The following is a 20973-nucleotide window of genomic DNA, read 5'->3' as shown; positions in this document are numbered from 1 at the left end:
TCTTAAATTGCCCTTACGCCAACATTTTTTCTCAAAATTGCCACAACTTCTTTTCAATATTACCCTTCTCAAATTGCAGTATGATTCACTCATAGATTTCTGTCACCTTTTATTAAATTAAATATGAAATTAAGCATTTAATAAAATAAAAAAATCTTATATAAATTAGGATTATAATTTTACACACAACGTTTTGTGCATAATTTACTAGTATATATAATCTCTAAGTTTTTTAATCGAGAGAGAAAAGAATCTCACTATATTCTTGTTGAGCGAGAATCAAGCTTAAGAAATCACAACTCACACGTCACAAAAAAATTAGAATTTTATTGTTTTTTTAATAGTCATACGTCAATAAATTAGAATTTCAATTTTTAATTTTATTTCTTCATCCATTTTTTTCATGTAACATAAGAATAAATATTTTAGGGGGCATATTTATTTATATTTTAAAAATGTTTTCATTGTTACAACACAAAAACTGTTGTAAGACGTTTCACGAGTTAATTTTGTGATAAAGATCTCTTATTTGGGTCACCCACAAAAAGTATTACTTTTTATGTTAAAAGTATTAATTTTTATTGTAAATATGAGTCATATTTTGTTTTCCAAACTGTCCTAACACCAACATTTTTTCTCAAAATTGGCACAACTTATTTTCTATCACTTATTATTAAATTAAACATGAAATTAAGCATTTAATGAAATAAAAAATCTTACATAAATTATTATTATAATTTTATACACATAACGTTTGTGCATAATTTACTAGTATATATAATGGTTAAGTGTTTGAGTTGACAGGGAGAAGAATCTCTCTATATTCTTGTTGAGCGAGAATCAAACTTCAGAAATCAAAATTCACACGTCACAAAAAAATAATTTTTTTGCTTAATTGTCATACATCAATAAATTAGAATTTCAATTTTTAATTTTATTTCTTCATCCATTTTGTTCATGTAACATAAAGAATAAATATTTTAGGGGGTGGATTTATTTATATTTTCAAAAAATTTTCATTGTACAACACAAAATTTTTGTAAAACGGTCTCACGAATAAATTTTGTGAGACATATCTCCTATTTGGGTCACCACGAAAAATTATTACTTTTTCTGTCTCAAAATTTCCACAACTTATTTTCAATATCATCATTCTCAAATTGCATTATGACTCCCTCACTAATTTCTATTATTTATTATTAAATTAAACATGAAATTAATCATTTAATAAAATAAAAAAATCTTATATAAATTATGATTATAATTTTACATACACAACATTTGTGCATAATTTACTAGTATATATAATAGCCAAGTGTTTGAGTTGAGAGGGAGAAGAATCTCACTATATTCTTGTTGAGCGAGAATCATGCCTTAAAAATCACAATTCACGTCACAAAAAATTAGAATTTTATTTTTTTAATTTTCATACGTCAATAAATTAGAATTTAAATTTTTAATTTTATTTCTTCATCCATTTTTTCATATAACATAAGAATAAATATTTTATACGGCGGATTAAGTTATGATAGGATCAGTTAAGGTAGTTGAAATGTTTAGAAAGAGGGGTTGAATAAGAACTTCGAACTTTTGTACTCTTTTCAAAAGTGTGAATCAGTTCTTTGAGGAACTGATTCTAAAATCTTGTTTGTCGATATAAATCAGTCAACTGATAATAGTGTGGAATAAGACTGAAATATATATAGATCGAATACTTAGGGTTGATATAGTGTAAAATTGAAATGGTAACTGAAGCGAACGCACATATTTTTATGAGTATACTACAGGAAAACAAAAAGCACCAAAAACCATATCACGCAGAAGCTCTAAAAAGAGCGCTACCTACATCCCTCTCCACCCCACGCACGCAAAATGGAAGAATTCCTTCTTTGCTCGAATTCGATGAAAACTTCTAGTAAGGATATCTTAAAAGCTGCAAATGCTCGTTTCTCAGTACGACGTAGACTGCGCTCCGCATCTTCTTCAGCTTCAATTTGCTCCTTGAGATATAGTAAATCATCGCTGTCCAATGCTGAAAATTTACACTTGACAAGTCTCAAGAATCAATGAGGATACCATTATCAAATATCTATTATAGGAGTGCAGGCTTTCACACATAAACAAAAATTCGTATCAAGTATAGAGCTATAATGCATACCCCCTCGACCGTGGAGGTAGCCACCACGTTCACCAGCAACTTCTTGCATCTGCACAAATATCAAGCACCCAGTGGAAAAGAAGCCAAAATCCCTGCCGGGGCATGTTATCAGAAAACTTTCCAACATTTTTCAATCGAGCAACTCAACATTCACTGGCAACTCAGGACAATTATCAGAACATCAAAGTGTTAGATGTTCATTGTAACACTCACTTGTTACAACTTAATTTGCAGAGGAAAATCCTCTCGATAAAACATACATCCATATCCTTTGTAATTGTAATTGTTGAGAATGTGCTTTAGTTTCTTTAAGAATAAAAGTCCACATGTGAACAATCATATGTGTTTTGAATTAGTCTTTGATTCGGTTATTCCTAGTTTTAAGGAATTAGTTTAGTAATTTGTTATTTTCACCTTTTAAATATGTGATTGAATATAACATTTCTGATATGAGAAAATCTACATCAGACTTGATTTGAATTTGTTCTTCTCTAAATTCCTTCAGCAATATATTTTACAACAACAATTGGTATCAGAGCTTCTATCTTGAGGGATCTGTGTGAGTGAGTGTAAACATGGAAGCACAAACGAGTTTCTCATCTATTTCTCCACCTATGTTCGACGGAGAAAATTACCAAGTTCGGGCAATTCGGATGGAGACACACTTGGAAGCTTTGGATCTTTGGGAAGCTGTGGAAGAAGACTATGAAGTCTCAGCTCTTCCAAACAATCCAACCGTTGCACAACTAAAAACACACAAGGAAAGGAGGACAAACAAATCAAAGGCGAAAGCTTGTCTGTTTGCAGCAGTCTCATCAGCCATCTTCACTCGAATTGTTGGCCTAAAATCAGCACACGAGATATGGAATTATCTCAAGACTGAGTATGAAGGAGATGAAAGAATTCGAGGTATGCAAGTTTTGAATTTGGTTCGTAGCTTTGAGATGCAAAGGATGAAGGACTCTGAAAACAGAAAGGAGTATGTTGATCGACTTCTCAACATAGCCACTCAAGTCAGATTGCTTGGATCTAGCCTTGAAGATTCAAGGATTGTTCAAAAAATTCTTATAACTGTGCCTGAAAGGTATGAAACTACAATAACAACTTTAGAAAATACAAAAGATTTGTCTAAGGTTACAGTAGCAGAATTACTTAGTGCCTTCAAAGCACAAGAGCAGAGAAGAGCAATGAGGCAAGAAGGAGTAGTTGAAGGAGCCTTGGCAGCCAAGCATCAAGATGATGGAAAGCACAAAAAAAACAAGAACAAAAAGAATCAAAGAGAAAACAGTCATGATGTTGCAACCAACAACAAAGACAAGCAAGAAACAAAAAGTGCTGGCAACAAAGGAAATTATCCTCCATGTCAACATTGTGGAAAAAAGGCCATTCTCCTTACAAATGTTGGAGAAGACCTGATGAAATGTGCAACAAATGCAACCAGCAAGGACATGAAGCTGTGATTTGCAAATTCAAAAATCAACAACAAGAAGTTAAAGTTCAAATTGAAGACAAAGGAGATCATGATCAACTATTTGTTGCATCGTGTTACACAAGTCATGTTTCATCTGAAGATTGGTTGATTGATAGTGGTTGCACCAATCACATGACCAAGAACAAGGAACTGTTCAAAGAATTGAGGACTGCAGATTCGAAGAAAGTTAGAATTGGCAATGGTGACTGCGTTGAAGTAAAAGGCAAGGGCACCATAGCAATAGAAGGCTGCACAGGAACCAAGTTAATACATGATGTACTATATGTTCCTGAAATTGATCAAAATTTGATAAGTATTGGTCAATTAATAGAAAAGGGGTACAAAGTGACTTTTAACAATGGTTCTTGTCTGATTGAAGACCAAGCAGGCCTGAAAATCTTCAATATCAAAATGAAAAAGAGAAGTTTTTCTTTCAATCCACTTGAAGAGGAGCATGCTGCATTCTTGGCAAAGGAAAGTATCACTGAAATATGGCACAAGAGGCTGGGTCACTATCATCTTCGAGGTTTGCAATACATGAAGTCCAATCAGTTCACAAATGATTTGCCTGACCTTGATAAACAAATTCCAGATTGTCAAGATTGTCAGTATGGAAAGCAAAGCAGAAAGCCATTTCCAAAGACAGCTTGGAGAGCAACACAAAAATTGCAGCTAATACACACTGATGTGTGTGGACCTCAAAGTACAGAATCACTGTCAGGAAGTAAGTACTACATTATTTTCATTGATGACTTCACACGCATGTGTTGGATTTTCTTTCTGAAGAACAAGTCAGAAGTTGCATGAGTTTTTTGGAATTTCAAAGTGAAAGTTGAAAATGAAAGTGGATGCAAAATTAAAGCTCTTAGATCAGACAATGGGAAGGAGTATACCTCAGAAGCTTTCAATCAATTTTGTGAGGAATCGGGCATTCAACATCAACTCACTGCTCCATATACTCCACAACAAAATGGAGTTAGTCAAAGACAGAATAGATATATTATGGAGATGACAAGATGTATGTTGCACGAGAAGAGTTTGCCAAAGAAATTTTGGGCAGAAGCAGCAAATACAGCTGTATTCCTTCAAAACAGACCTCCTACAAGGGTAGTCAAAGATCAAACACCATTTGAAGTCTGGTATGGATACAAACCAACCTTAAAATTTCTTAAAATATTTGGTTGTTTGTGTTACACTCATGTTCCGCAGAGCAAGCGTGACAAACTTGACAAAAGAGCATCACCAAGCATCTTTATAGGCTATAGCGATGTGAGTAAAGCTTATAAAATTTTCAAACCACAAGATGGGAAAATTGTTGTAAGCAGAGATGTGCATTTCGTGGAAGACAAAAAATGGGACTGGAATATTTCAGCAAAGGAGGACAAAGTTTCACAGCAACCGAAGTTTCAACATCTGACTAATGATGAAATATCAGATCAGATTAATGATGACTGGCAAAATGAAGCATTTGATGATGCTCCTATTAGAGGTACTAGATCTCTTTCTGAAATATATCACAGGTGCAACATAGCAGTGTGTGAACCAGCAAGTTATGAAGAAGCCAAGAAAGATCGAAATTGGATGGTTGCAATGAAGGAGGAGTTGTCCATGCATGATTGAAAAGAACAAGACTTGGTATCTTGTGGAGAGACCTCAAGACACAAAAGTAATTGGAGTCAAATGGGTGTTTAGAACTAAACTCAATGCTAATGGTTTAGTTCACAAGTACAAAGCAAGGCTAGTGGTGAGGGGTTTTGCACAGATATTTGGTGTTGACTACTCAGACACTTTTGCACCAGTTGCTAGGCTTGACACCATCAGAATGCTGCTTGCAATTGCTGCTCAAAAAAACTGGAGAGTCTACCAGTTAGATGTTAAGTCAGCCTTCTTGAATGGTGACTTGAAGGAAGAAATCTATGTTGATCAACCTGAAGGATTTGTGAAGAAAGGAGAAGAAGACAAGGTTTATCTTCTCAAGAAGGCTCTTTATGGCTTGAAACAAGCTCCAAGGGTTTGGTACAACAAAATTGATGATTATTTGCTGAGCTTGGGATTTGTTAAAAGTTTCTCCGAATCAACTTTGTATGTAAAACAAGAAGGCAATGAGGTGCTTGTTATATCACTTTATGTTGACGATTTGTTAGTTACAGGATCCAACACAACACTTGTAAAAAACTTCAAGCTCAAGATTATGAAAGTTTTTGAAATGACAGATCTTGGCTTAATGACATTCTTTCTTGGAATGGAAATTAAGCAAAAAGAGCATGAAGTCTTCATCTGTCAGAGGAAGTATGCAAAGGAGATTCTGAAGAAATTTAAGTTTTAAGATTGCAAGGAAGTGAGTACACCAATGAATCAAAAGGAAAAGTTGAGTGAAGACGATGGTACTGATAAAGTGAATGAAGAATTTTTTAGAAGCTTGGTGGGATGCTTGATGTATTTGACAACAAAAAGACCAGACATTATGAATGCAGTAAGTATTCTATCTAGATTTATGCATTGTCCAAGTGAGGTACATCTAAGGGCTGCCAAGAGGGTGATTCGATATGTTAAAGGTACAACTGATCTTGGAGTCAAATTCACAAAAAGCAAGGAATTCAAGCTAGTAGGATTCTCAGATAGTGATTGGGGAGGATCAGCTGATGACATGAAAAGCACCTCAGGTTATTGCTTTAGTTTTGGGGCTGGCATTTTTTCATGGTGTTCTAGAAAACAAGAAAATGTGGCACAGTCCACTGCAGAGGCTGAATTCATTGTTGCAGCCTCAGCTGTCAATCAAGCAATATGGTTGAGGAAAATTCTAACAGATCTCAACATGGAGCCAAAGAAAAGCACTGAAATTTTTGTTGACAACCAAGCAGCCATTGCTATCTCAAAAAATCCAGTGTTTCATGGGAAAACTAAGCATTTCAACATTAAGTTGTTCTTTGTGAGAGAAGTACAAAAAGAAGATGTTGTAACACTGCTCTACTGCAAGTCTGAAGATCAACTGGCAGATTCATTCACAAAGCCACTACCTTTCAACAGGTTTGAGGTTCTTAGGCAGAAAATTGGAGTTTGCAGTTCCTAAAGCAAGGAGGAGTGTTGAGAATGTGCTTTAGTTTCTTTAAGAATAAAAGTCCACATGTGAACAATCATATGTGTTTTGAATTAGTCTTTGATTCGGTTATGTTGTCCTAGTTTTAAGGAATTAGTTTAGTCATTTGTTATTTTCAGCTTTTAAATATTTGATTGAATATAACATTTCTGATATGAGAAAATCTACATCAGATTTGATTTGAATTCGTTCTTCTCTAAAATTCCTTCAGCAATATATTTTACAACAACAGTAATGCTCACTCAAAAATCATAAGACATTCTCACACGCCTTAAACAGAGTTAAGGGTTTCACTTTACCTCTAGAGTTTGTCATTTAAGGATCACAAACAACATTAACCTCAAATTCCAAGGCTAATTCAGCTTATGATGAGGACAAAGGATAAGATTTACTACAAACTTTAATCAGCTCTTTCTCCTCAGCCTATAATGTTGACCGTGCGTGCAAGCTTGAGATATTACCAAACTTTCAGTCCTCAAATCAGCTCATTTTTTCTTAGGCAGTGAGAAGATTACGTGGAAGATAATATTTCTTCCATGGTTATTGAAATCCTGATTCACAAAGCCAAACATAAGCAATGGGGTAAGCGTGAAGCATATTCATCTGCCGCAAAACATGAGCCTTGGCTCACTCGTAGAGGTTCAACACTAAATGATGGAGAGATTGTGAATCCAAGCTAATATGTAGGCCAAATGGCTCTACCTTTTAACAAAGCACGTGCATTGACTAATTTGCCACGAAGAATTGTCGCGTCATTATCATTGGCGAGTTGAATTGATGGAATATAAAATCCCAAGAAGAGATACGCCATCCGTGATATATTCTCGGACTAAATTTGAATTGATTTCAAATGTTTTTTTGTTGTTGTTCATAGAAATATGACTACTAATTTCAAATACACTCTTTACATGTTTACATAACAATTTATGTTAATAAATATGACTTTCAATTTTACCTTAAAATGAAGTCATTTGAAATTTAGGTTATTTCAAATGGGCATCGTTAATCAAAAAGAGCATGAAGTCTTCATCTGTCAGAGGAAGTATGCAAAGGAGATTCTGAAGAAATTTAAGTTTTAAGATTGCAAAGAAGTGAGTACACCAATGAATCAAAAGGAAAAGTTGTGTGAAGACGATGGTACTGATAAAGTGAATGAAGAATTTTTTAGAAGCTTGGTGGGATGCTTGATGTATTTGACAACAAAAAGACCAGACATTATGAATGCAGTAAGTATTCTATCTAGATTTATGCATTGTCCAAGTGAGGTACATCTAAGGGCTGCCAAGAGGGTGATTCGATATGTTAAAAGTACAATTGATCTTGGAGTCAAGTTCACAAAAAGCAAGGAATTCAAGCTAGTAGGATTCTCAGATAGTGATTGGGGAGGATCAGCTGATGACATGAAAAGCACCTCAGGTTATTGCTTTAGTTTTGGGGCTGGCATTTTTTCATGGTGTTCTAGAAAACAAGAAAATGTGGTACAGTCCACTGCAGAGGCCGAATTCATTGTTGCAGCCTCAGCTGTCAATCAAGCAATATGGTTGAGGAAAATTCTAACAGATCTCAACATGGAGCCAAAGAAAAGCACTGAAATTTTTGTTGACAACCAAGCAGCCATTGCTATCTCAAAAAATCCAGTGTTTCATGGGAAAACTAAGCATTTCAACATTAAGTTGTTCTTTGTGAGAGAAGTACAGAAAGAAGATGTTGTAACACTGCTCTACTGCAAGTCTGAAGATCAACTGGCAGATTCATTCACAAAGCCACTACCTTTCAACAGGTTTGAGGTTCTTAGGCAGAAAATTGGAGTTTGCAGTTCCTAAAGCAAGGAGGAGTGTTGTCTAATTGGGTCAAAAATTAGAGACTTGATTCCTCGCATAGACTGCAATAGAAATTTTACACTAATTTGTATTGAGACTAGATCGTCGGAATTTCAGAAATTCTGCGATGATGGTGGCCATGGAAGTGACCGTGAAATTTTTCTTCAAGAATTTCAAGGTGGCCGAAATTTGTGTGAGGGAAGAGAAGGAGAAAAATTTTTGTGAACAAAATTTTTGTGCAAAAACTCATTATAACCTCGATCGACAATCAAACAGTGTCGATGTACCGATTGTACAAATCTTGTTCATATAATGAAAACTGAAAATTTCGAAAATCAAAATTTTCACTTATCTATTTTTGGCTGCTGTCAGTTTTATGAATTATTTCACCAAAACAGACAGTTTCATCTTCCTCACTTAATTAGCAGTTATGCTAACTTCCACAACTTGCAATACATAGAATAAACTTATAAACTCCTTTATAAGCAATATGTTTGATATCCATCAAACTACAATCACCAATTTCAAATCTTTGAACTTGACTATCTCAACAAACACAAAATCTGACACTTGTATGACCCTCAATAGTTCAGAGATAGAGCTAGCCGTAGGTTCATAACTTCTTGTGATTCATAATAATATTTATTCTTATTTGGACTTACCCTAATTAACTTTATTCTTTTCATCAACCCCTTGATCTAGAATGTTAGAACTCAAGTCTGATTGCTCCCATTGGATAATGATAAGACTGTCTAATAGCATCACCTAATGATCTCCTAAGTATCACTGATAGTGCACGCAAGAATATGCAAACATTGGTATATCAAGAGTTGCATATGAATTTGATAATGATGTGATGTATATTTGAATAATAACAATGACATTGTATGTGCAACTGAGGAAACACCTTTCCAAAATCCACACATCTTTCTCTGACCGAAGATTCTTTGCACTATTAACTCATCAGATCATATAAGATATCTTCGCCCATAGGCAAATGGTGAATCCATGACTACAATGAATTTTCCCTTGTGTATTTTGAAATTACACTCAACCTCATTACTTAATGACCCTCAATGGTGTCGGTAAATGAATCAAAGTGAATGCTAGTACATAGAGTCTTAACATTGTCCCGGTTCAAAGGACTAATGGTGTACAACCATAACCGCAGACTATTCGACTCGATAAGCGATAACCACTTGGACAATCCGATAGAAGGTTGTTCGATGCATCGCCAAATGATCACCCATATCTATGAATGGACATCTCAATGCTCTTAACAATGAAATATGGAGTTTACATCACATATACTAGTCTCGAACTCAAGCGAACTTTATCCATATTTTAGATAGTTGGTTCGACTAAGAAACTGTTTAAAATATACGGTACACTTCTTAGTGAGTTTCAAGATCTTATGTTACGAGGCAAACTTCATGGTACCATTAGTATATTCAAGGAATTTATCTATGTAGCTTGCATGAGTATAAAGATAAAGTAATTGTCATAATTGGATAAAACAGTAAAATATTATTAAATAAAATTATTTTTACATAAGAATCAATAGAGCTCAAGCCACAAGTTGGCTCTTTGGGCACTTACTCAAACAATTTCCAGTTGCCTTATAGCCAACTATCTATAGATTTTAGACTCATTGTTTCCCGATACTTCTCAAAAAATGGTCTTGCCAGGGACTTCGTCAGTAGATCAACAACGTTATCTGCAGAGCTGGCTCTCTCTACTGATATGTCTCATCTTCCCATTATCTCCCAGATTATGTGGAACTTCTTCAGTATATGTTTGGATCGTTGATGAGACCTCAGTTCCTTAGCTTGTGCAACGACACTGGTGTTGTTGCAGTAGACTGGGATTGGATCAACTGTTTGAGCAATGACACTCAAATCTTGAACGAATTCCTCATCCAAACCCCATGTTTTGCTGCAGCCAATGCAGTTATGTATTCATCCCAGTTATTGAATCCGTTGTGGTGTCTTTCTTGGAACTCTTCCAAAAGACAACGCCACCATTGAGCTTGAATAAAAATCCAAAGGTTGATTTCGAATCATCCATATCTGATTGGAATCTAGAATCAGTATAACTTTCCAATTTTAATTCTCCAACAAATTCTTAGTTCTTCTCAAGTACTTAAGAATGTCATTCACGGCTCTCCAATGTAATGGAATGAGATTCGATTGATATCTACTTGCAATACTCAGTGCAAATACAATATCAAGTCGAGTAAATATTATACCATACATTATACTACCTATAGCAGACGCATATGAAACGTGGATCATGGTTTCTATTTTTTTATCGGTCTTAAGGCACATAGACTTGGACAGGGTAACGCATGACACATTGGGAGATATCCTCTCTTGGACTCCATCATAGAGAATCTTCTCAATATATTATCGATATAAGTGGGTTAGATGAGTCTTAACATCCTCTTTGATCTATCGATATATATCAAGATTCCTAATATGTAGGATTCTTTACCCATATCCTTCATGGAGAATTTGTTAGCTAACTATACTTTAGTTGACTATAATATCCTTACGTCATTCCCAATGAGTAGTATGTCATTAACATAAAGTACTAGGAATGCCACTATATTCTCACTAACTTTTTTGTATACACAAGGTTCCTCTGAATTCTTAACAAAATCAAACTATTTGATAGTATTGTCAAATATGAGGTTCTAGCTCCTTGATGATTGTTTGTATGGACTCAGTTCAACAACTTTGTCGCGGTTTCAAGCACAAATTCCCAAAGGGATGACGACAATTCAGTGAATCACTTGGTAGATCGAACCATGTCCATCAATATTTGATTATGACGTTTTGACACACCATTCACCTGAGGTATGGCAGGGGGAGTTCACTATGAGAGAATCTCATTCTCCTTAAGGTGTTATTGAAACTCAGTAAGTATTTTCCACCTCGATCAGATCAAAATGTTTGTTTTTCTACTTTAGCTCTAAATTTTTTGAACATTACAGAGGTTTCAAGCTTGTATTTCATTAAATACACATATTCATACATCGAGTAGTCATCAGTAAAGGTAATGAAGTAAGATTCAAAGTATTTTGTGCTAACACTTAGTGGACCACACACATCTGTATGGATCGAATCTAATAGATCATGTGCACGTTTCACTTTTCTTGGGAAATGGGCTTTGGTCATCTTTCTTTTTAGACACGACTCGCATGTTTCAAGAGAGTTAATTTCTGACATGTCAAACATGCCCTCTCCAATAGCTTGTGCATCATTCTTTAGCAAATATGTCATAGTCTAGCGTGCCATAAGTGTGCTTTATTTAGATTATCTTCTTTTCTTTTATTTGTTGTTGATATCGTGTTTACTTGGACATGTTTGTTGGAATATCTTTTAATTTTTTAGTTATGTAGATCGTTTCGTAATTCTCCTTTTCAATTAAACATTCATTCTTGTAAATATTACAAACGTCTTTATCAAATAAACAAAAAAATCAATCTTTATCAAATATAGAAATAATAATAATGTTTTGAACCAAATCTGGAACATATAAAACATATCTAAAAAACAACTTAAAGTTATTGTTTGATATTAAGTAAACGTCTCCTATGACCTTAGCAGGAACTCTTGCCCCATTGTCTATCCTCAGGAAGGTTTCACAATCCCATAGCTTTCTACTTCTTGTCATCGTCTACAAATCATTGCATAGATGAGAACCACATTTAATATCTAATACGCAAGAAGTTGATTTAATTGAAACATTTACTTCAACATAAAACATAACCTTCCTAGAACTTTTTTTCTTTTTTTTTTCTAGAGATTCCTTGTAATTACGCTTCTAATATCCATGCTTCTTGTCGTGAAAGCAAACATCTTCTACCTTATCGGGCTTTGCGGGCTCTTTAGAACTATTTGGTGCTTGTTTCTTACTTGATTTGTTTTTCTTTGAAGAATCGGAACGTTTTTTCTCATTTCCTTTTGGGCTTTTCTTTCGTCCCTGACGAGGAGCCCACTAGGAAAACATGTTTTCTCCTTTTTTATGGTGCTTCATAGCTTGTAAATATGTTCACCAACTCCTCAAGACTGACTTCCAAATTGTTCATATTGAATTTCACTACAAACACATCAAACGACGATGGAAACGATAGCAGTAAAATGTCCATAGACAGTTCGTTTGGAATAACGAGGTATAGGCCCATTAGTTTCTCGATGAGCCCAATCATCCCCAAACCATGCTCATGGGCTGAGGTCCCTTCTCGCATGCATAATGTCATGAGCTCTTTGATAGTAGCATGCCATAGTGGATGTTGTTGGAATATTATAAGTTTCAGAGTTTGACAAATTAATCAAAAAGAGAAATGAATAATCTAACTGATCGAACAGTTGTGTAATCATAACTGAAGACCTCGTTCTAATTAAATTGAAAAAACCTTATCAACTAAAGTATTCGTAATTGATAGGACATCAGTTACAACTGATAATGCCCAACTGAACTGATTGGCTGATCAGTTGATTTCTAATCAGTTGTCCACATCATCAATTGAAGTATCAGTAGACTGACTGACAAGTCGTACCAAAACAGAACCGTTGAATCAGAACAAAACAATCTGAACTAAAGTATCAGTTGCATGATGGATGAAATCGAGGCTAACTATGGCCTTGATGCTAGCCAGTTGTCATATTTTACTCCTACATCACTCTGAAAAATATTTACCCCTCATTTTTAATTGAAGACACCAAAATCTACAAAACCTCCTTCACATTTTTAACGAAAAATTTACGGGAAACATTATGTTCATTTTTTGAGTGGAACTTTCAAGCGAAAATTCCTTATGAATTTAATCTACACAGCTCAAAATATACCAACCCACATTTTTGACATATCCAAAATTCAGCCAAATCCAGTGATCCATTTATCATATAAAGCATCTGCAAGAAAACTGCTCAGATTTTATAATATAATACAATAACTACTATTTTTCATCCAAAATCTACTTCAAACAATATCCAAACCCGATCTCCACCATTCACAATTTAGTTCGGTTCGTTGGGAACATGTTTGTCAAATTAGAGCTCAATCCAATGCTTTTCACAACAAAAGATTCCCTCAAAACAAAGGTGAAGAATAAGACTGACTAACAAGTAAACGAGAGACATAAATGAACAAAGTTGACATCTTCGAGCTAAGCAAGCAAATAAACAACTTCTCTTTGTTGCGAAGAGAACCAGATGCAAGTTTACTACATGACAAATTATGGACTCACCAACATTGCATTATATTGCATGTTTCCTTTAAGTAGACAATTCTTTACTTCACATGTCGTCCACATTGTTGTCGTTGTACACTCATCAATTTTGCGGCTATTATCTTGTTTTGTTTGTGGGATCATATTATAGTTCTTATCTATATGATTATCCTTTAATGTTTATAAAAATGCTCATGCCTTAAAATTTAGATTAACAATCAACACAAATGAATTACGTGAACATAATATTAATAAGACAAGTGTTGTCATATTTATTTTAAATCAATTATATCTATATATTTGTACGTGAACGTATAAATATTAGTAAAATAGTTCTAATATTTCTCGAAACTCATTATTCACTCTTTATTGAATTTATTTATACAATTTGGTCAAAATTGGATTAAAAATAATATCAAGATCTTCGGCCAATCCAACGAATTTAGATAAGCTTGTCATTTCCCATCTTACCATCTCTGCTCCTTTTCTCTCTGGTTCTCTCTGTAGACGATCGTGGATTTCCAATCTATCACCGATCGAATACGAGGAGGAATAAATCTGAAAGATGAGATAGATAATTAGCATACACATCGGCCAAGCGGGGATTCAAGTTGGGAATTAATGCTGGGAGCTCTATTGCCTTGAACACGGCATTCATCCTGATTGGATGATACCCAGGTTCTTTTCTTTTTTGCTTTTTACGTTTGGGTCTTTCGCGTTTAACATAATTTCGTGTTGAGTCGTGATTTTTGATGTTTTATGTTCCGGAAAGGCAAACGTTTACCTTTTTTATTTTTTTTTTATCTTGTTCTTCGACCATATGATTTCCCTTCTTTTGTATGATTTGATTGATTGATTGATGGACGAGTGGTCTCTCGTTGAGTCTGAAGTGGGCTGGAAAAGGGATGAATTTAACTTAAAAATCCTCTGTCCCCAAGTGAAAATCAACTACAAAGCTAGCTAACCATTTTTCTGAATCTGAGATGATCACATTTTTGTTTTATTTGCTATCAAATGTTTTTCAAGTTAAAATTTTTGAAATAAATTATTTGTGGATTTGCAGCGACACTTTTGTTGGTGTGGCACATGATACTTTCGACACCTTCTTCAGCTAGACTAGCTCCGGAGTCCGGAGAGCATCCCCCAAGAGCAATTTTTGTTGATCTTGAACCCAATGTTATTGATGAAGTTTGGCAGGGACTTGTCGCCAGCTCTTCCACCCAGAACAGCTCATCTCCGGAATAGAAGATGCTGCCAACAACTGTACTCGGGGCCATCATACAGGTAAAGTAGCAATAGCATTGTTATTTTCATAGCTAATAATTCCTGTTTTCACTGACATATCAACGAGGACGTCTTTCTCACATGATTGATGGCTTTACTTTAGGTAATTTATACGTATCTAATATCCAGGCTTCATATGGTGAATTTTATTGGCAATACACAATTTAACTACAAGCCAGTGCTAATGAGATTTTGTAATAATGGTGTATTTGCAGTAGGAAAAGAGGTGGTGGTTCTTTGTCTGGCTAGAGTGAGGAAGTTGGCTGACAACTGCAAAGGTTTGCAAGGGTTTTTTTTATTTTTAATGCCGTAGGTGGTGGTACTGGTTCAGGATTGGGTTCTCTGCTCTTGGAACGTTTGTCAGTGGACTATGGAAAGAAGTCAAAGCTTGGATTCACTGTTTACCCATCACCTCAAATGCCTTCAAGCAGTTCTTGATTCATATCATCTGGGGTTCCTTCAGTGGACCTCTCTTCTTGAAATTATGTACAGAGCAATATGTCACTTCTCTAGAGATAAATTTTTTTATTCGTTAGCTATTCCAATCTGAACTCCTTGTATTGGTATTACCGTATCATCATGCTTTAAGTCTGATAATTCTGACCATGGACTTTCAGACAGATGAATAAAATTGTAATTTCTGGTTTCATTCCAATTGCAGGTCTCCACGGCTGTTGTGGAGCCTTACAACAGTGTTCTCTCAACTCATTCCCTTCTTGAGCATACAGATGTGGTTGTGCTCCTGGACAATGAAGCTATTTATGATATACGTCGAAGGTCATTAAACATAGAAAGGCCTACATATACCAGTTTGAACCAATAGATTTCCCAAATCATATCATCCTTGACTTTTTCTTTACGATTTGATAGTGACATCAATGTTGACATTACTGAGTTCCAGACCAACCTCGTACCATATCCTCGGATCTATTTCATGCTATCATCATCTTATGATCCCGTTATCTCCTCTGAGAAAGCATATCATGAACAGCTATCAGTCCCTGGGATCACGAATGCAGTTTCTGAGCCATCGAGTATGATGACAAAATGTGATCAAGACACAGGAAATACATGGCATGTTGCTTGATGAACCGTGGAGATGTTTTTCCCAAAGATGTCAAAGCTGCTGTTGCTGCCATTAAAACCAAACGGACTGTTCAGTTTGTTGACTGGTAAGTAAATTGCTTGTAGCTTTTGGACAATGGTAGCTGATGATGGCACTTAATTATCAATTTGCGTTTGTTGAACCGTCTGTTCGTTTCTAAATTTATGATGTTACAATGTCCACGATTAATTATAATATGAGTTGTTACATAAGATTACCCTTTCTGAAATCGGTTGGCCCGTGGACTCGACAGGTGCCCAACTGGCTTTAAGTGTGGAATCAACTACCAACCTCCAACAATGGTGCCTGGAGGTGATCTTGTTAAAGTTCAACGATCAGTGTGCATGATCAGCGACAATACAGCAGTCGCCGAAGTTTTTTCACGCATTGACTACAAATTTTATCTCATGAATGCCAAAAGTGCATTTGTTCATTTGTATGAAGGTGAAGGAATGGAGGAGGGGCAGTTCCACGAAGCCCGCAAAGATTTAGCTGCTCTCGAAAAAGATTATCAAGAAGTCGGTGNTAGTATGATAGAGAATATGATTGCTCGATAAATATTAACATAAAGGTAATGGTATAATAATATGTAAAGTACGAGACTTTAGTTGATTTCAGATGTTTGTTTCATTCCTTGTTTGACTCATTTTCTATGAATAATTTGAGTTATAAATCATCTTATTATTCATATATATTGATTTATGATCCTTATTTCTTACATCTTTCATCTCATCCCATTTCATGAGCCAAATGGTAAGTTATTTTTCAAATTGTTATCCCATCATAACAACCAACTGATGCTCGCTATATGAGCAGAAATAGTTTCAAAATACCACTTTACCGCACTAATAATCAAATGCTTTATCTCCAAATACGAAAGAAAGATTTCTCAATTATCACAGATGATGATTTTGCTACCACCAAGTTAGGTGAAAACAGATCCTAGCACAAAATGTAGCCGAACTAGGTAAAGTCCTAGAAACCACAGAGGTATCGGAAAACTTTGCACGAAAAGAAACAGAGAGAAGAACCACATTGTTGTTTAGACACATATAAAAAGATATACCAGTCGTCACCAGGGCAAAGCTATCTCATACTTCTGGACTCCCAAGTTCTTGTCCTCCATTTCTGATGAAACCATGATACGAACTGTGGTTTCTTCTGATGAAGAAAATGATTAAAAAACAATTAGTGTCAATGATCTCACACACCAACCATGAGGCTCTATAATGACTTAATATATCTGCAATAAAGTAGACACACTTAAAACTAACTCACCAGTATGTGTCTTCTAGACAAAAAGGAGTAGATACTAGTGACCACGTTAGCAGAGGCATTGTTAGACCATTATAGTTGGATATTTATCCCAAATGTAGGAAATGTGAAATGAAAAGGCATTACCTTCCAAGTATAGGTTATTTAGTTTTGTTGGTGTAGACGTGATGGATGCACAGTCACTGCTTAAAGCAGTGATGGATGCATCATCACCCGTTAGAGGAGACAAGTCCACAAAATATCCGTATGGAGCATGATCCAGATCGCCATCATAACCAGCTTCTCCAGTGATAACACTTTCAGTTTTAGTCATCATGGCATCTCGGTTTCCAGGATCGACTAAGTTTTGAGAACTTCCAAAGTTTAGATCATAACCGGACATATAAACATTTTCTTGAAAATACCCTGGGTTTGACGGTCCAGCACCAAAAGATATGGGATATTGTGGAGCAGCAGGATAGGAAACATAACCGGTTCTTAGAGTCGGTGATGACAGGATTGATGGTCCAAACTCGGGTCGCTGCTGCATATTCACTGTTCCCAAAGGTACTATGTTTTGTGGAGCAGTAGAGGGTACATCATCAAAGCGTACAGAATGCATTTTGATATTTTGTCTATCACAAAACGGCGTATTAACAAATCCTTTTGGAGATGACTGGATTGACGATCCAAGGTTGTGACACACATGTAGTTGCTGCATGTCCTCAGCTTTCAATGGAGGTGCACTTGGGGATGCTTGCTGCCCTATACACAGAGTAATGCTTAAAACAGGAGATAGTATTCATTATATATATATATTTTTGTGTGTGTGTGTGTGTGGAGTTACTGACTTAATAGATTTACATATTTTAGCCTTATTATATTATGTGCATTCACAATATAATCCTCAAATAGATAAATATTTTTTGGTTAATATTAATAAATTCTTTATATAATTGGAAAACATGATAAAAGATATCTTTCCAAGATTAATTCACATATGTATAAGGAATTATATATGTTTGAAAATAACATATTTTTGTCATGAAATTATTAAATAACTTGCAATCAATTGAATTTAAACAATCACAGGGCAAAAGTACTTTCATCACATCAATTTACACTATCTCTTTATTTTCTATACAAGATATAATAGTAGTAGATAATCTAAGTGTTGATATTTTCTGGAAATACATTTCAATTTGTATGTCAAATTAAATTTAATCCTTGTACTGACTTTAATATAGTCTTTCAAGTGTTAACATCAAAGGGACGACTCTAAATATAGTATTAATATATTGTATCGATACTTATAATAGAACTAGTAAATAATAGATTTACATGGAAAATAGAAAAGTTTGGAGGTATATAAATAGAAAAGTATCTTACTATTTAAAGCGAGAGATGGATCGGATGTGTGCTTCGTGGATAACCTTCTCACATACATCCACCAGCTCGCCTGTTTTGCAAGAAACATGTTGAATTTCCTTATTTGTTTTATCAGCACCAATCTACCATAATAAGCCTGGAAAAATTCTTCGTTTTCTTTCTCAAGCCGGCGCCAAACTGCAGCAACACAAACCATAAATCAAATCAAATCAAATCAAACTAATAAAAATGAACTCATTTTCATCTAAGTTTGACAATATCGGAATATATCTCAATAATATTTCATCTCCAGTACAATTTTCACTATTTAAAGTTTTTGGGAAGCTATATGTAGGCAAGATGAGATTAATTCTTGTCTCAAAAATATCGTCTAGGACGTATAGAACGTCGTCATGACCTCATATATGGGCCGAAATATGATTTATTTGATTCCAATATCTCAATTTAATTAAGTTCAAATTGCAGAAAAACGATCAGAGTAGCTACTTATTTCGGTTATATCCGGATGGATCTTGTGATGAAACTGGAGAGCATGCTTGCACTCTGATTTGTTCATGCTACGCTGGATACACCCCTCTATAAGATTCTGCACCTGAAATTAGTACATACATGCAAGGATGAATCAAATGTTAGTATAACTCTTGACATTCGAACAAAATTTCATTTTCTTGAACAAGGAATATAGATATGATCTTTCAGAAGTTAAAAAAGAGATCCGATTTTTATATAACCATTAATTTTATCAAACCAACTGGTTTTTATTACTCGGCTTGGCACGCTCCTAAAGGTTCAACACTAAATGATGGAGAGATTGTGAATCCAAGCTAATATGTAGGCCAAATGGCTCTACCTTTTAACAAAGCACGTGCATTGACTAATTTGCCACGAAGAATTGTCGCATCATTATCATTGGCGAGTTGAATTGATGGAATATAAAATCCCAAAAAGAGATACGCCATCCGTGATATATTCTCGGACTAAATTTGCTTCATGCAACATGATACAGTTTATATAACTTCAAAAAAAGAGAAGGAAAGAGAAGCAGGAGATGGATTCACTAACCTTGGAGACAATGCGTTGGAAAGTAATTTCTTCGTCATCTATTCTATCTTTTCCCTTTTCTAACCTCGTATCTGCATATCACATACATTCATCAGTTTCCACAACAAATCATGTACTCCAATATGATTCTTACGAAGCAACAAAAAGAAACAACAAACAGGGCAAATCAAACACCTTTCGGATCCGTAAGGTTTGTGTACTCCCGAACTTCTCTTCCAGCCATGACCATCGCTCTCAAGTGACCCCCTTCCGAAATTGTGTTCTTCAGTAAATTTGTATCGCATATGCAGCCAAAATTTTCAGTTTGAAGAGGCAAAACGAGAAAGCAGAAGAGAAGAGTCGAATTCCTCTGGCTAGGTCTATGAACTTTTCGTATGAACACAGGGGATAATGCGATTTATCAATGGTTCGAATTAAGTACGAATTTAAAACAGATGTTTTGAAAAACCTATGATTGCGTTTGGATAAGAATTTCAAAATTATTGATTTCAAATTTATTTATTTTTTTTTTTAGAGAAATAAGATTATTAAGTTCAAATGTTTATCTCTATCAAATTTAAATATAAGAATAACGAATATAGTCATAATTCAATGTTTATATAGTAATTAATGTTAATAAAGATTGATTTGAGTTTTACCTAAAAATAATAATATTTGAAATTTATTTTATTTTGTATCATCAATTAAGATTTGATATATTGTTTTTAATCAAAATTCATAAATTTCAAATCGTTATTAAGAACCGTACCCTTAGTTTTAAATTGAGAGTTTTATGCTTTATAAAAAGGGCTTTTTAAAAAAAATAATATTAATTAAAAAAACTACTTAGTAAAAATATTGTAAAAATGAGAGGATTGTAAAAATAGTGCAATCCGTAGAAATTTATAGCGGATTCTAAATTTTTTTAAAAAAATTAAAGAAAAAGAGGCTGTCATGGATTCCCTAGAATTCAGAATCGGTGACTTTTTCCCTTTAAATTGTGCGCATTTCCTCCGTTTCATCTGCCCAAAATGATTCCTTCCTCCGATTCATTTTCGCAAAATGTTTCCTTCCTCCGATTCATTTGCGTAAAATCATTCTTTTCTCCTTCGGCCTTG

At 34.8% G+C, this 20973-nt stretch overlaps 3 protein-coding genes and 1 pseudogene across 3 annotated transcripts; 3 read left to right on the top strand and 1 right to left on the bottom strand.

Moving 5' to 3' along the window:
• Positions 1-5979: 5979 nt before the first annotated feature.
• Positions 5980-6699, top strand: LOC140986607 (secreted RxLR effector protein 161-like). Its single transcript, XM_073454911.1, has one exon. The coding sequence runs from the start codon at positions 5980-5982 to the stop codon at positions 6697-6699; it is 720 nt and encodes a 239-aa protein (XP_073311012.1).
• A 1130-nt stretch (positions 6700-7829) lies between these two features.
• On the top strand, positions 7830-8549 carry LOC140986606 (secreted RxLR effector protein 161-like). Its single transcript, XM_073454910.1, has one exon. It carries the CDS (start codon positions 7830-7832, stop codon positions 8547-8549), a length of 720 nt encoding a protein of 239 aa, XP_073311011.1.
• Positions 8550-14347: 5798 nt separating this feature from the next.
• LOC140986605 (tubulin alpha-3 chain-like) lies at positions 14348-16728 on the top strand (annotated as a pseudogene).
• A 315-nt stretch (positions 16729-17043) lies between these two features.
• Positions 17044-20257, bottom strand: LOC140986555 (uncharacterized). The gene is made up of 5 exons (XM_073454849.1): positions 20051-20257; positions 19877-19947; positions 19301-19406; positions 18815-18991; positions 17044-18190 (listed from the first exon to the last, which is right to left on the bottom strand). The coding sequence occupies exons 1-5, from the start codon at positions 20103-20105 to the stop codon at positions 17511-17513; spliced, it is 1089 nt and encodes a 362-aa protein (XP_073310950.1). The 5' UTR covers positions 20106-20257; the 3' UTR covers positions 17044-17510.
• Positions 20258-20973: the final 716 nt, after the last annotated feature.

Source organism: Primulina huaijiensis, chromosome 10 (assembly GCF_012295235.1).
Source record: "Primulina huaijiensis isolate GDHJ02 chromosome 10, ASM1229523v2, whole genome shotgun sequence".
Taxonomy (NCBI): Eukaryota; Viridiplantae; Streptophyta; class Magnoliopsida; order Lamiales; family Gesneriaceae; genus Primulina; species Primulina huaijiensis.
This window is presented reverse-complemented; position numbering and strand designations above follow the sequence as displayed.

Excerpts from the sequence above, each read along its gene's own strand:
- LOC140986607 (XM_073454911.1), top strand. The coding sequence starts at position 5,980 with ATGAATCAAAAGGAAAAGTTGAGTGAAGACGATGGTACTGATAAAGTG.
- LOC140986555 (XM_073454849.1), bottom strand. The coding sequence starts at position 20,105 with ATGGTCATGGCTGGAAGAGAAGTTCGGGAGTACACAAACCTTACGGAT. Across the intron at positions 19,948-20,050 it reads AAACCTTACGGATCCGAAAG|ATACGAGGTTAGAAAAGGGA; the intron begins GTGTTTGATTTG and ends TGTGATATGCAG. Across the intron at positions 18,992-19,300 it reads TCCGGATATAACCGAAATAA|TTTGGCGCCGGCTTGAGAAA; the intron begins GTAGCTACTCTG and ends GTGTTGCTGCAG.
- LOC140986606 (XM_073454910.1), top strand. The coding sequence starts at position 7,830 with ATGAATCAAAAGGAAAAGTTGTGTGAAGACGATGGTACTGATAAAGTG.